Source organism: Mercurialis annua, linkage group LG3 (genome assembly GCF_937616625.2).
Source record: "Mercurialis annua linkage group LG3, ddMerAnnu1.2, whole genome shotgun sequence".
Taxonomy (NCBI): domain Eukaryota; kingdom Viridiplantae; phylum Streptophyta; class Magnoliopsida; order Malpighiales; family Euphorbiaceae; genus Mercurialis; species Mercurialis annua.
In genome coordinates this window covers 7,622,467-7,639,198 of record NC_065572.1, presented here as the reverse complement: position 1 = coordinate 7,639,198, position 16,732 = coordinate 7,622,467, and the positions used below count along the sequence as shown (strand labels likewise).

The 16,732-nt window shown below is 27.5% G+C and overlaps 1 protein-coding gene across 2 annotated transcripts; it reads left to right on the top strand.

The window, feature by feature from the left end:
- Positions 1–5,207: 5,207 nt before the first annotated feature.
- Positions 5,208–8,204, top strand: LOC126675146 (plant cysteine oxidase 4-like). 2 transcript variants are annotated; one of them, XM_050369748.2, is made up of 6 exons: positions 5,208–5,374; positions 5,677–5,948; positions 6,038–6,201; positions 6,367–6,514; positions 7,640–7,843; positions 7,932–8,204. In XM_050369748.2, the coding sequence occupies exons 2-6, from the start codon at positions 5,849–5,851 to the stop codon at positions 8,048–8,050; spliced, it is 735 nt and encodes a 244-aa protein (XP_050225705.1). In that variant the 5' UTR covers positions 5,208–5,374; positions 5,677–5,848; the 3' UTR covers positions 8,051–8,204. The 2 variants fall into 2 exon arrangements, with proteins under 2 accessions (XP_050225705.1, XP_050225704.1); XM_050369747.2 differs by having other exon boundaries at positions 5,212–5,374; positions 7,929–8,204.
- Positions 8,205–16,732: the final 8,528 nt, after the last annotated feature.

Genomic DNA, 16,732 nt, shown 5'->3' with positions numbered 1-16,732 from the left:
ATTAATCTTTGATTAATTTAATGTTGATTTTATATTGATATATATAAAAAATAAAATATATGATAAATAATAAATTTTGATTAATTATTAGCAAAATAAAGGTAAATAAATATTAAAAATAAAAATTAGTGTTAAAAAGATTTACAAAATTAATACTATCCAGTTTATTAAATGTTGTTGATATTATGTTGATATTGTGTTGATATTAAAACTGACAAAAATGTCAACAATAAATAATGTACACATGTTGATGTTATATTGATTTTGTGTTGATTTTGAGTTGATATTTGATTAATTTTAATAACAAATAGTATACACATGTTGATTTTGTGTTGATCTTCAATTAATTTTAGGGATATGTGCATGTTAATTTTAGGTTGATTTTAGGTTGACATCGAGTTGATTTTATGTTGATTTTGATTAATATAACTTAAATAATTGTACATCAATAAAATTCAACATTGATTTTATAATAAAGTTTGTACGTAGAACATAATATAAGGAGCAAAAAAACCAACCAAATTTCAAAAATGCCGAAATGAATTTAGTATATTCTAATAAAATAACATTCAAGAAAATGAAAGTTATATAAAAATGGCTGAATACCAATAACATATGTTTATGTAGGGAATTTCAGAACGTTTACCGAGAAAAACACACTAAGAGATCAACCATTCAAACAAATATGTGCACTCCACATTCCATCCTGCTGCTTTTCTAATAAACATCTATTCCACAAACTTACAGGAGGCATTTATTTCATAGACGATATTATCTTGTTTGTCAATGTTAAAATAAAAAAAAATTAGTTGATATCAACATAAAGTCAACATAAAATCAACAAAACTGTAACATTACAGTAATTCAGCAATCAATCATCATCTACAAAATCGTTCTGCAGAATAAAAAAACGCAGAAATACAACAAAACACAAAAAAATGCAGAGTTAACAGAATTTTATTACATAATATCATAAAATTATTCTACATATCATGAAATAAGTATGAAATTCTTTAAAAATACTCTTTATACATGTTTAATGGTGAATAAACAGTAAAAGATAATCAAATTACAGATCTGAAAATGAAAACATAAAGAACAAAAAAATTCAGATCTAAAATCAAAAAGAGAAAAGAAAGATGGCGCGGCGACAAAGGTGGAACGACGGAGGCGAAACGACGGAGATGGAACAGCAAAAACGGAACGGCGAAGGCGGAATGGCGAAGATAATGAAGAAGTTAACTGAAATGTATGAGATAATGGAGATGAAAACTTAAACGAATGTGATAATGGAAGAAAGCGAGTAAGAACGTGGAGCACCAGAACTTTGATCGCAGAGATCGTGGAGGAGCAGAACGAGAATCACGGAGAAGAAGAAGAAGAAGAAACCGCCAAAATCAAAGGGAAAAAGAAAAAACGGTAAGAAAGTTATAATTCAAAGCAATTAGGTTATAATTCTTATTTTGGGTGGTGTGAAAAGTAAACAATAAGTTGGGTCAGTATAAAAGTAAACTTGGCCCAAATTTAGGTATATTGGGTAATTAGCCCGATAAACAATGTGAACTTTACCGTGGTGACTAGTTTCTTCAAAAACCAAATTATCGAGGCCAGGCCCATGGAGCAAAGTCCATAATTTTATGGATTGTTCCAACAGATATCTAGAGCCCTAAATAATGTTCGTCCACCATGATATTTAATGTGCCGGTCCAGAAACAGATGAACTTCAATATATATTTTTTAAATTACACATGTTATTATTTTTTTGAATAAAATAGACATGCTAAAGAAATAAAATTGGACTGATATATAGTAGTTTTTTTTAGAAATCGACTTAAGGATCTTTGTATTAATTCGGAACAATTACAATGTAAAATTCAAGACAAACCTGTAGATCTGACAAAAAAATAACATATGCTACAGCCATAAGCGATTTAGTCGCAGATTTGCCTTACAAATCTATAAAAAAGTGAAATCAAATAACTACGGTAGAATTAAATAAAAACTTGATTTTTCAAGAAATCTGCTTCCGGTAAATTTGAAACGTCACATAAACTACTGAAATCAACATAAGTCTACAACAAAGAAATTAAAACCATAATAAAAAATTTAAATAAATAAAAAAAACTGAAAAAACATGATTCAACAAAAATCAAGACATGCAAGCGCCTAGAAGAATTGGTCGAATCCATTAAAACAACAACACAAACACCTGATAAATATATTAACAGCAAAATGGCGAAACACTCCAAAACAACACAAACACTCAAAAATTGAATATCTTATTGAAATAAAACTGGTAAAATATAGATAGAAGAACGAAGAAAAGATGATCTACCGGTTAAACCGGAGATCATCGTCTCTTTCCTGTCAATTTTAAGGAAGAAACAAAAGAAGGTTAAAGAGATAAGGAGAGCATATATTTTAGTTTGATAAACTAAAAAAACTAAATTTTCTCTTTTAGTTAATAAATTTTTGATTTGGCATAAGTAATTTTTAATATTTTCAGTCAATTAAATTTAAAAATTTGTGTTTGGAAATCAAATAAGTCATTTTTGAGCTTTTTGATCGATTAGACTTTAAAATTTATATATCAATATCAAATAAGTTATTTTTAAATTTTTTTAGCCAATTAAATCTTGTCTATGTCTCGGAATCAAATAAATCACGATTTAAAATATACGTATTAGGAGTTAACTAATCTAAATTAAGAGAGTTTGAGATTTAGTTGCTCAGAAAAATTAAAAGTGACTCATTTAATTTCGAAATATAAGTTTTAAAATTTAATTAATTAAAAAATAAAAAATAATTTATTTAATTTAAAATACAAATTTAAAAGTTGAATTGACCTTTACTTGTAAAGATTTGGTCACTGGAACTATACATACTAGTAATTCCTTTTATATTAACTTGAAAAATCTTTAATAAAATTAAATCAAATATGTTGATATTTTATATTTATTTTATTTTTAAGAATTTCTTAAACATTTTCTTGAAAAGTAACTAAAATATGATTAGTGTGCTTGATTAAATAATCAAAACCACATCTTAAGTAGGTTATAAAGGTTATAAGTGCTAGGAACAAACTGCTAGGTCGTGGGTTCGATTTCTCGCACAAACGCTCCCTTCTCCGATTATTAAAAAAAAAAAATTAGGTTATAAACCCACTGTTTCTCTCTATTTACGTCAAGTAGAGAAAGTTAATTTTCATTTTTTCTCTTTCATCTCTCTAAACTCTCTTTTTCTTTTCAGAAACCCTAGCCGCAATAAGAGGGAGGTGATTTTGGCCATTTTTTGGTTCAAAATCACCTCCCTACCTTCTCGTTTTCTGTTCAAATCTCGTATTTAGTTTATTTTGCGTTAATAATCACAGATCTGAGATCTGTTGGTATTTTTATTTCTTCCTTTATGGATGTTTTGTCTTCCTTTGTGGAGTTCTGCCTCTTACCCTTTGTGGGTTCTGCTATTTCCTTGATGGAATTATCTACGGAGCGTAGATCTGAAGTTCTATCAGTAGAAATTTTATTTCTAATATTCTCTCAATCGGACTCATTCAAAGACCAAAGAGTCGATTTCTGGTTTAAAATAACCTTCGAGTGGAGCGGGCGGATCGCCGAGTTGCATATTCAACGAGCTCTGTCAATGCGATTGAAGAAATTAGATATGATTTTCTGTTATTTTACTGATGTTTTATTATTGTACTTCTTGAAAGTATTGATTTGTTCAATATTTGATCAAGTTGTATTTTTATTTCCCTATTAATGAAATTTTCATTATTCTCAAAAAAAAAGAGAAAGTTAATTTTCAGATTCATTGAATATCACCTTCGTGGCATTGCTTAGAACACGAAAATGTAATCAAATTAAGCTAATTAATTAATTAATATCTACTGCATAATCAACAGGTGGTCTTAATTTCCTTTAAAATATCACACGTGGATATATACTTATGCATTGCTGTGAACATCTAACATTTTTAAATAATACTGTCTCATCAATTTTTCATATTATTGTAAATTTTAATTCAAAAAATTTAATGTAAGTTCATGCACATGACTTAGTAAATGATTTATATAAAAGTAGATAGAATCAAAATAAAGGCAGGAAAACTTTATAAATTAATAGTAGATCTTTTTAATCACAAAATCATACACATTATAAATGAGAAATTAAGCAATTTTTCTTTAGCTTGATAGATTCCGTATATAATAAAAAAAATAGGGTAATAGACATTAGAAGTATCTAACCTTTCATTATATTTTATTTTAGTTATCAAATTTTATTTTTTCTTTATTTTGGTTACTAAATTTTAAAATTATTTTAACTGAGGTTTTTAGGTCAAAAAGAATGATGTGGCAACTGAATTTTGTAATCAAATTAAAATAAAATAAAATTTGATATCTAAATTGAAAAGAAACCAAAATTTGGTAACTAAATTGAAAACTTTAGTAACCAAATTGAAAATTAAATTAAATTTTAGTAATCAAAAGGAAATAGATTCTAGTTTGATAACCAAAACAAAATATGGCAAAAATTTAGATACCTATAATGTCTATTATCCTAAAAAATAATTTATTTATATTTTATTGGTTATACCATTTTCTTTCATGCATAGCTCATGTTCAAAATAACTAATATTCTAATTTTAGGTACTTGTAGTGGCCCTTAAATTCGAAATGAAAGATAAAACAAGACAAATTTTATTATTTTGAATAAAAATAGTTCTAAAATAGTTGTTTTATATAAAAACACCCTTAAAATTAGTATTGTGATCTATTTTATTCTTTCAACTTCAAATGGTTCAATAATTTATTGTCGTCTCAATTCCCAGCTTCAATCGTTCCAATTATTTTGTTTCACTTCAGCTAAAAGAGTTAAATAAGGTATATTAGTCAAGTTGCAAGTGTTATTATCCAAAATTATTAATTTATTTTTAATTGATTTTTTGTGTTAAGTTTCTTTTTATTATATTGTTCTAATTTTTTAAGGATAGTGCAAATGTCAATTTTATTCAAAAATTTCATTTTAATAAAAAAACTATATTTATTTTGAATCACCAATTATTCATATTTTTTTTGACGATCACAATTATTAATTATTCACCAATTATTAAACTATTTTTCAAAACCAGAATAGGTTTTGCAAATTGCAATAAAATAAGTACCAAAATCGTAATTAAACAGGACTGAGAGGGACAAAATGGAGATAAAAAATAGTAGGAGGTAGCGTCACAGACTCACAGGTGAGGCATTTTCAGAACCGTAGATGATGATGACACCTTCGTCTTCCTCCTCTCAATTCTCCCCTTAACTAATTTCCGTCATCATATCATCCGACGGTTCATTTCCGTCCACGTACTCTCCGTCTTCCCTTCCCCGGTACGCCGTCTCTATTTTAATTCACGTGTTTAATTTTGATCTGCACTAATTTTAAAATATTTTTTCAGTTGTTAATTATTAGGAATTTGTACTTTAATAGATTTCTTGGTATTTGATTTGTATTATCATATAGACGAAGTAATCAAATTGTAAATTTGAGATATATATATGTGTTTGTAAATTGATCTGCTAATTAAATTAAATTGATGTGATTAGAGTTAATTCCATGTATTTTTTAGCTGGGCAAGTTAAATTTGCAGCCTCGTTGCGCCATTTTGAACTTGGGATTGCGAATTTGACAGATACGCTATGAAGTTAGGAGGGAATTCGAGCTAGAGGAGCGTAAAATTCGTTTTGGATGACCACATTTTCGCACCAGCGTAGTTCATTTTAAGTGGTTGAGTTAACTTCCTTATATTTTCTGATTTGATTGCGATTCGTGACTCGTGGGTTATTCGCTACATTCTTCGCATCATGCCAGTTGTTCAAAAACTGTATGATGCTTGTAAAGAATCTTTCACGACCACTGGTCCGGTAACTGAAGAGGCTCTTGAAAAAGTTCGAGGAATTTTAGGTGCGTGAGTAGATTGTTATAACTTTACTTCCGGCTACATTATGGTAAATTATGTACTGGCTTAACACATTGAGTTAATGCTTCACCAGATCAAATGAGGCCTTCTAATGTGGGTCTCGAACAAGAGGCACAATTATCCCGTCAATGGAGAGCGACTATTAATGGTACCAATGGAAAAAAAGGGCGTAATGGAAGTCTTCAATATCCTCCTACGATCAAATATTTGCACTTGCATGAGTGTGACAGATTCTCTGTGAGCAATTCAAATTATTGTAGGCATTGGTTTTGATTTGAGTTTAATTGTGATCCTTTTTAACTTCATGATTGTTGGTTCTGATTTTTGATGGTTTCTTATACTTTGGAGTGGAATGTAGGAAGTGATTTCGTATTTTGGAACTGATTTTCGATATTCTTGCAGATAGGGATCTTCTGTATGCCACCTTCATCCATCATACCACTCCATAATCATCCTGGGATGACTGTGTTGAGCAAGCTTCTTTATGGTTCATTACTTGTAAAGTCTTATGATTGGCTTGATTTCCCTGGATTCGATGATCCAGCTCAAGGTGCCTATTTTCTACCTCCTTATTTATTTTCAATGATTATTATAGCAATGTGTATATTATTGTATGTTTTAGATTCCCTAGTTCTAAATTCCCATTTTGTTTAAAAAGTTTAAGGATTAACTATTAAGAGTGAAGTGATGTTTATATTATTGTTTGAAAATTAAATATCACAAATTTCTATTTTGCTTGAGAGTTAGTTGTGCAATATTTTTGTGCCTCGCATAAACTTGTCTTAAAGATGTAGGGAACTTCACATTCCACTAAAGCTTCGTGAACTGGCTGTTTCGTTCCACATATTATTGTATTGCAAATTGCAAAGGCCATATATGAAAATTGGAAATTAGCATGCTTTCAGAATCACGGTTTTCATAGCATATGTGTAGGATTTATTGCTGTGCTCAAATCACTGCCCAGCCTAAAATAATAAGTAAACTGCAAATAGTGAAATAGGCGGTGAATCACTGAGAGCAATTGAAAAAACCAAACTAAAGAGTAGAAGAATCAATGGCCCAAGTCTAGCTAGGATGAAGAATATAATTATAATGAGCAAGGAAAAAAATTTGAACTCATTTAAATTTTTCCAAAAAACTCAGGATTAATCTATCAACACATATACCTGCTAGGTTTTCCATCTTCATTAATTCTAATCTCCTTGATGTACTGCTTTTTGTTACCTTCACTACAACTCATTGATATCCTTTTTAGCATTCATCATCTGCTCTTCCAGTATGCTACTCATTGGCAATGCACTTTCATTATTGTCTTGGTATGTTTTATTAACTGCTCGTGTCATGATAAGTGACTAAATGAAAATCAACTGCAGTATGCTAGTGAACAAATAGTAGACTGGCACCAACTAATTTTAACTGTTAGTTTTAATGAAATTATTTCATTGAAGATTTCAGATTTCAGAATTTTATTGGTCTCTTTACATTTTCTGCCTTCCGCTTCATATATAATTTATATTTGCAATACGATTTTACTTTTCTATTACAGGTGCATCAAAAATATGTCTTTATACTGCAAATTTTCACATTGATAAAACAATGTTTAACATCTAACAAGTCTTTTCCCCACCATTTGTACACATCATTAATATTTGAGCTGGTTTGTGAAAATGTACAGCAAGACCCGCAAAACTTGTTAGAGATTGCGAAATGAATGCACCTTGTGGTACAACAATTTTATATCCCACTAGCGGTGGCAACATTCATTGTTTCAAAGCTTTAACACCATGTGCGCTCTTTGATGTTCTTTCACCCCCATATTCCTCGGAAGATGGGAGACACTGCTCGTATTTTAGAAGAGTTCCTGGACTAGTTCTACCAGGTATCTTCATTATTATATCAATTTTATTCCGCTGATCTCTCGCTCTTTCATTCAGAAAGAAAAAAAATGAGTTTTCCTTTTGCAGAAGGTGCTGCTGAATTGTGCGGCGTAGAACCCTCTCAAGTGACATGGTTTGAAGAAACTCAGCCTCCAGAAAACTTTGTGGTGCAGAGAGGAGTGTATAGAGGACCTAATATTAGGCGATAGAAGTTTTTCCTTTTTTGCCCCCCTTCCTCCTTTGGATAGGATGTAAAATACCATTAATCAGATTAGATGAACACAAGGATAACCCTGGAATTGATTGTTGAAAAATTAGCTGTCAACTGATAATTCTAGTAATAATCAGTCATTGGCTTTGTAAGGTTTTTGTGTGTTCTGATAAATGCTTAATTTGTAAGGAAGTAGGATTAAAGTCTTGCTGAGGTTACTGACTATAGACTTTTTAAAGAATAGTTAACATCGTTTTATACGTTATATATTAGAAAATGGACTTTCATTTTTACATCGACGGCAGTATACTATAGTAATTCAGTGAAAAATTATTTATGTCGGAGAACTATATAAATTTATGTTTCCACAAGTGATTTTTGATTTATATTGCTATAATAACTTTATGTAGATGTAAAAATGAACTAATGATGGTTCAATTATCAAAATATATATGACAAATAGAATGATGATGTTTTGTAAAAGTTCTATAATTCAGTAACCGCAAATGGAACAGAAAACTAAACAGTAATCTCTGCAAACATTAGATAGTGATAGATCTGGCAATTCGTGTCCGCGGATCATAAACGGGTCAAATTCATTTATACACGAACACGATTGTCTAAATACGAACACTACACGATTATTAAATCAGGTTTGATATACAAAATTCAAACACGACACGGATATTATACGGGTTATACGACACATATAAATACATTTATCTAAACATGCTAATGGATCAATCCGTTGAAAGTGACACGTTTAAACCCGTTTAATTATTTAACTATTTTTTTAAATTTATTTAATATAATACTAAAAAAATATTACTAAATTTTGAGATAAATACTATTTTAATTATACATAATAGAAAATATTTAATTAAAATTACGAATTTAATAACATTTAAATTATAAATATAAATAATATTTAGTTAAAACTAGTTAACCGTGTTTAAGCGGGTTAGGCGTGTATAACCCATTTAGACATGGAATTAATCATGTCATTAACGGGTTGATCCGTTTCTGACCCAAATCCATTTACATCAAATCTAAACCCGTTTAACTTCGTGTCGTGTCGTATCATTTAATCGTATTGTATCAAAAATTGCCACATCTAGATAGTGATACCAGAGTTATATAATTGGACTAGCAAACCAAAGAGAAGATAATGACTCATTTTGGTCCATAATTACTGATAGGGTGTACTAAACTCAATAATTTAAACAAATCAATAAATTATTTTGGTTCAATTAGACATTTTAATATATTTCAGCTTTTTTAATCGATTTTAAAAGTAAAGTTTTTCAGTTAAGTTGTGGTACAAACCGAACTGACTAGTTCGATTTAGATTAATTTTCAAGAGATTATATCTTTAAAAATTCGATCCAAATTATTTATCCAGATCGTTTCACCCCTAATTACGAGATTTATACCCGAAGGTTTTCCACTGAGCCCTCGCATCCTCAAAACTCAAAAAATTACCATAGAAATAGTCGGGTACCGAATATAAATAATCAAAACTTTTGTAAATAATATTATTAAATTATGACTTAATTAAGCAAAGATTCAAACTTGAAAACATCAAACTTGTTTCTTGGCAGCAGCTATATGAAAATATAATTTTTTTTCATGTTTAGGTTTTGAGGTTGAAATATTATTAAATTTGACCAATAAAAAGTTGAAATCTTCCATAACTTGTTCCATATGTTACCTAAGATCTTTATTTAAGTAATCAAGTTTTTCAACTATAGGAATTTAATTTTCTTGAATGGTAATCCCTCATTCATTCACTTGATGTGACTTCTCCATTTTAAGATTAAGGGACCATATATGTTTAGAAATATCAGAATAGATTAAAAAAATAAACAGATTATGTTAAAGCATGCATCATATACAAGAAAATGAAAGTTTTAATCAAAGGCATTGAAGATATTAAAAAATGTAGGTTGGCATACCTACTCTATCTTGCAAGTTATGCACAAAGGGGTGTCAAAACGAGTTAATGAATCGTGTTTGTATCTTGTCGATCTGTTTTATTAATAATTTGATACGATTAGGTTTAATACGAACACAATTTATTTATTAATTTTATCGATAAAATAAAATTCACAAAATGAAACAGATTTTGCATATCAATCCGTTTAACATAGTGAATAAATTATGGGTCACATAAATACGGTTCATTTAACTTATTTATTATATATGGATTGAAATGAATAATATTAACATGATATATTTTACTTTATTTACATAAATCTGATCAATTTTTTATTCCATTAGTTACGACTCAATCTTATAAAAAAAAACTATGAAAAAATTAATATTTATATTTATATCTTTTGAGTTGATTTCATGTTGATATAAAATTGATTTTTAGTTGATTTCAGGTTGACAAAGAGTCAATCTCTGAGTTGATTTCAGTCAATGAGCTATAAATTTAAATTTTGAAAAAAAAAATTGAAAACAATTTACACCAAAAAGTTTAGGCTTAATGATATTAAAAAGCCAAATCTTTTTAACTTTTTAAAAATATATCTAAACATTTTAAAAGTTGTAAATCTACCCCAATTTGTATAATTCAGCAATTTGGATATAAAATATGGATCAGATCAACACGATATATTTAACTCATTTATTTAAATTATCAACATGGTATATATGACACGATATATTTGAATTAAGTCGTGTTATAAACGAGTCTTAACGGATTTACATGTTAATCCACGTAAAGTATTAAACCGTAAACTACAAATAGATAAATTTATTTATGATACGAACATATTTAACATCAATTATAACCCGTTATATTTTTGTGTTAGATGAATCGTGTTTGACTCATTTGACACCTCTAAAATTAAATTAATTAGTATTATTTATTCTTGTATTCAGAATCTTGATCAGTGCCTCTGGCACATAAGATGTAAAAATGAAGAGCATAAAGGTGCCTATGTTCGCGGCGACTCTTTTGCCAACACAACTTGGATTTTGTTTTATTGCTAGTTTATAAATCTGAAGTTCCACATTTCTAAATATCCCCATTTCTTTTATCTGGATATCAGCTTTCCATATCCGGATTTACAAATTATAGATAAGAATGGCTTAATTATTGGAAAAATCCCACTTTTTTTTAAAAAAGGAAAAATTGTTTTTGCCAAAATTTTATCTTTTTTCTCATATTTTATTTTTTATTTTAGCCATTTATAGTAAAAAAATTCAAATATGTCTTTCGTGTTTGGAATTCTTGATGTAAAAAGAAAATTGTAATAATATAAAGCACTATATATATGAAGAGCATATTTAAATTTTTCTTCTCTAATTAGAACAAATGGCTACTAATAAAACTGAAAATTGAAAAATAAATTAACATTGACCATTTTGACACGAAAAAGATCGAATATTTTTGGATAATTGAGCTTAGAAAGATTTATACATTTTTTTTAGGCTTAATGGCAAAAAAAAACCCAAACCTTTACGACTTGTTGTAATTATATCCAAACCTTTTAATTTTTGCAATAATATCCAAATTGCATTATATTTTGTTGAAATAATATCCAAATTGCACTTTTTATGTGATTTTTTTTGAGTTTTTTGTCATTTTTTGGGACTTTTACTATATTATTATACATCAAAACATAATAATAGCTTAATATCTTAATTAAAAACAACAAGTTTAGCCATCAATTTGACTATTATTGCTACAAAAAATACAATTTGGATATTATTGCAACAAAATAATGCAATTTGGATATTATTGCAAAAATTAAAAGGTTTGGATATAATTGCAACAAGTCGTAAAGGTTTGGGTTTTTTTTGCCATTATTTTTAATTCTTAACAGATGTAATAGAGTTAAAAAAACAGTGAAGAGGTAACACAAGAATTTGGTAAGCCGGTTCCTTAATGAATGATAAAATAGACAATAGTCAATAAGGTTGATTCCAATCCTCCAAAAGAGCCGCTGATCCAATGGAAATAAATAATTTGATAAGAAAAAGAGATATAAAAATGTGACAATCATAAGAAACAAGCAGAATAATTCTGAAGCACATATAATTATATACTATAGTTTGATATATATTATAATAAGTGGATTAATTAATAAGTAAATAATCAGACATGATTCTCCTTTTCTGGTCCCATATAAAAATTCCCAATTTGAGAAAACAATATTTCTTTTCTTGACCATATATGCTGTGATATGGTGTGAAGCTAGCCTTGCTGGTCGGATGTTTTCTTTCATATATAGTATGTAAAATATAATAATTAATCGAAAGATTCTTAATTATCAACTAATTAAAATAATAACTTGTCAACTCCCCATGCACACGACAAGACAAAACATGCTGAGTGTTTATTTTTTAGATATACGTAAGGGTATGATTTTTTTTTGCTTAGTTTCTACAAAATTTTGTTATTTTATAATCTTTAGAATTTATATATTCGTTTCCTGATCACCATCTTCTCTAACAATTTCATTTTATGAAATTTGATATATATCAGAGAAAGATAGAAAAAGGTTATTGATTGTAGAAAATAATAAAATAAACAATTAAAAAAATATAAAAGAAAAAGATAAATAAAATAATCGAAAATAAGAAGTGATGAATAATGATAGTTATTTAATATGCCGCACCATGCATGTCACACACAACCAGCTAGTTTTAGAGTGCTTATAGACAAACATATCCAAATTATCTATGTTTAATTTTGAAAATAAGCCCTTTGGAATGTAAGGAAATGATAAATGACTGGGTAATTTGCAATTCGAGATTTTTTTTTAATTATGTTATGCTTAATTATTTTTTGATAATTTGTTATGCTTAATTTGTTTAACACTTGAGACAAGTATCTTTTTTACTTGTCACTAAATGAAATTTCTTACTCTTTTACACCTGATTGATCCCTATGCATGTGGAAGGCTTGCTTTATTTATTTTTAATTACATCTTCTATTTATTTTGGTTTAGTTAATTTTTTGATTTATCGAATTTCTAACATAGGTTTTCATGAACTCTTCTAGCATATGAAATTTATTATCTTTAAAGTTTAATCCGGTATAGTAGTAAGGACATTGTAATTCGACATGAAAATCTCATCATGTTAGATTCTCCCTCCTTTAATTATAACATAAAAAATACAAAGAAAATAATTATGATACTCCCTCCGTCCCATTCTAATTGAACACTATTTCCTTTTTGGGTGTCCCATTCTAATTGACACTTTCCATTTACAGAGTAATTTTTACACTACTTTTCTCTTTATACCCTCTTCAATTAATGCATTTAGAAAGCATATTTTTGAAAAATTGTGATGCATTTAATGTAATGTAAGGATATAAAAGTAATGTTACTAAAATTTCTTAAATAAGCATATTGACCATTTTATAGATATATAAGAATAAAAGCTTTTGAAAGTCTACTATTCTTACACGCTTTCATTTATGAATGTGAAAATTCGATAAAATAATTTTAATCTACTTTTTGTAATTATGACAAAATTGATAAAAGTAATATCCTTAAAAGATAATTTTGGCAGTCTGGTCCATCAAGTTTTGATAGTGCTAATAATTAAATTCAAACAATAAATAAAAAAAAGATATAGAATTTAATTGATAAAAGTAAAATTTATTTTAATCCCTTAACATATTTTTAATGATATAATTTAGTTCATAATAAAAAAAATGTCATAAACTTTTAAAACATTACCAATTTAATTTTTTGAAAAAGTGTATATTACTGATCAATATCCAAACCCTAATTTTTAATTGGTAACATATATGGACTCATTTGTCATAAAAAGAACTTAAGATAATTAATTGTATATATATTTGGGAAAGAAGAGGAATCACTTCAATAAAAATATATATACAATTAATTATAGATTGTAAAAAAAAAATCTTCATATATGGACTCATTTGTCATAAAAGAACTTAAGATAATTAATTGCATATATATTTTTATTAATTAGAAAATTATTTGCTAATTGGATACAATTGATTAAAATGTGATGATTTTTTTACTAAGTTATCAAAAAACAATAATAGTTCAATATATATTTATTTATTTTATCGTGAATATATGAATTCATCTTGCCTAAAAATGACATGTGAAAAAAAAAATCTAAAAATGATCTTGGAGAAATTAACATTTTTTAGTATGACAATTTAACAGGATCTTAAATATCTTATAATCATAAATTAGTAAAAAACAAAAAGTTTACCCTTGTAAATTAGTTGAAGTTCTTTAAAATTATCCTATAGTTCGAAACATTTTCCATAAACTTGGAATTGATGTGGGAATTTATTTATAATAAAGACTTAAATATAAAAGAGTTGTTGACCTAATATGTCTTTGGTAGGGGAATATATTGATAGGATGATAAATATATAAAAAGGAAAATTACACATATGATACGCATCAAGTGGACAGAATTAAAACTCACATACATCTAATAGTATTTGCCATCACATGATGAGAATTCTTCGATCGATCCATTAAATTAGCCGATCCATGTGCAGTCTCTCTGTGAAAGAATAACAAATGGTGCTACACTGATCAATATCCAAACCCTAATTTTTAATTGGTATCATATTTTTGTCTGAATATGACAATCTAAGACTTTATTGTTTTTGTATATATACAAATTCTTCCTTTCCCAATGAAGTCAATCTTTTTTATCACACCTCATATTCGTCAAAAAAAATTAAAAGGCAAAATGTTATTTTTTTCCCCTCAACTATGGTTCGTTTATCAAATTTATCATGATTTTAAAATTTAACTAGTTTAATCCATTAATATTTTGATGTAATATTATACGTACACCGGTACACGTATATAAAATTTATCCTATTTGATATACACACATTGTGCCAATATGTTAGCTAAAAATTAAGAATAGAACACTTGAAAAGATAATAGATCAAACTGATAAGATTTCAAAAATATAATATATTAAACAAATAAAATATAGTTATATAATGGATAGATAAGAATATTTTGCCTAAAAAAATTCCAATTTGTCAAAATGCTTATGGAAATATATATGTACGATGATCAAAGATAACATATTTATATATTGTTTTGGCTATATATTTGCCAAAACAGAAGTCTCCGGTTAGAAAAGGATCGATGTGGCTGCCACCATATTTGAATGCAAATGTCCTACCAAAATTGACTAACTTCTCGATTGAAATTCACCATATTGAGTGCCCCACAAATAATTCTTTCGAAGTGTATAAATTTTCTACAACAAACCATATTTTTTTCTTCAATCGGACTAATCCCCAAGTCATAGAGTCATCACATGCATGCATTAAAAAAAGATTTAGAAGATAGAACATATGGGCAGGAGAGAAAATGATATTGAGAATGGAAGAAAGTCTATGTTTAGGTGAGAACAAATTGATGTGTTAGATGATTGGAAATGGTCCCTCATTTTTTATGGTGATTATATGCTAATAATTAACTTGGAATAACACAACATAATTTTTCATAAAAAAATATTTATATATATATATATATATATATATATATATATTATTTTATCAAATATATTTCTAAAAAATAATTTATACATTATGATCCATCAATTTTGAGAATCGATACAAATATATCTCAATTTAAGACTATTTTTGGACAAATAATCATTTTAAAAAAAATACACATTTTAACCCTTTTTCAATAATATCATGACCTTATAAAATTGTCATTTTTGTCCAAGTTTGCACGTTACACTTTCAATTGTATTCAATTTGGTAAATTGGACTTTTATTCACTCAAAAAAATATTTAAAAAACCCTTATAAATGATGCATTTGAACTCTTTTCTACTCGAAAATTACAAAACGAATAAGTTATTTGAAATTTTTTTGAATGAAAAAAAGTCAATTTATTATTTGTAGGTGCAATTGAAAGTGAAAAATACAGATTTGGACGAAATCGACAATTTTACAATTGGCCATAATTTAATTGCAAAGGAGTCAAAAGGTTATAATTTTTTTAATACATTTTTGCCTTTTGTAAACCAACGTAACCTTTTCGAAACTAAAATAAAAAATTGATGACATGAAAAAAAATCAGTCAAGAAATTAAAAATTCATAAAAATAAATCCTAAATATAGGTATATTCAAAGAGTTGGATATAATTGTTCAAATTCGAAAAAACTAACATACCAGAACAAAATGTTCAAAGTAACATAGATATTAGCTTTAAATTTTATATAGACACTATTGAATCGATTCTATAAAATTAAAAGATTTGCATCAAATTGAGATATATTTATAAATCTTAATTTTTTTAGATAAATTTTAAAATGTTGAAAAAAATGTGACTTTTGAGCACCATATATTAAGCTCCATTTAAATGCTTAAACCAGGAAATGTTGATGATTACAAAACACAATTGTTTAGTAATTTGGGTATGAAGCAAAAGGAGACTCAACTCAAGTGAAGCAGAGGTCAAAGAATAAAGATAATCACGAGTCCGAGAGAGACAAAAGGATTTACTTAATTGGACGGACAACTGTCAAAGCTTATAAAAGGTTTTAAATGGTCACATGATTCTCCAACACTCGCATCTGTATCCATTATTTTCACTTCTTAATCCCAACAACTATAAAACTCTTTTATTATTACGGAATTTCTCCTTATTTCCACAATATTTTATTTAATGCAAATTAAAAAAAT

Bases quoted from the DNA above. Each gene is read 5' to 3' on its own strand.
- LOC126675146 (XM_050369747.2), top strand. From the start codon at position 5,849: ATGCCAGTTGTTCAAAAACTGTATGATGCTTGTAAAGAATCTTTCACG. The intron at 6,202-6,366 runs GTGAGCAATTCA...ATATTCTTGCAG, and splicing joins ATGAGTGTGACAGATTCTCT to ATAGGGATCTTCTGTATGCC. The intron at 6,515-7,639 runs GTGCCTATTTTC...GAAAATGTACAG, and splicing joins ATTCGATGATCCAGCTCAAG to CAAGACCCGCAAAACTTGTT.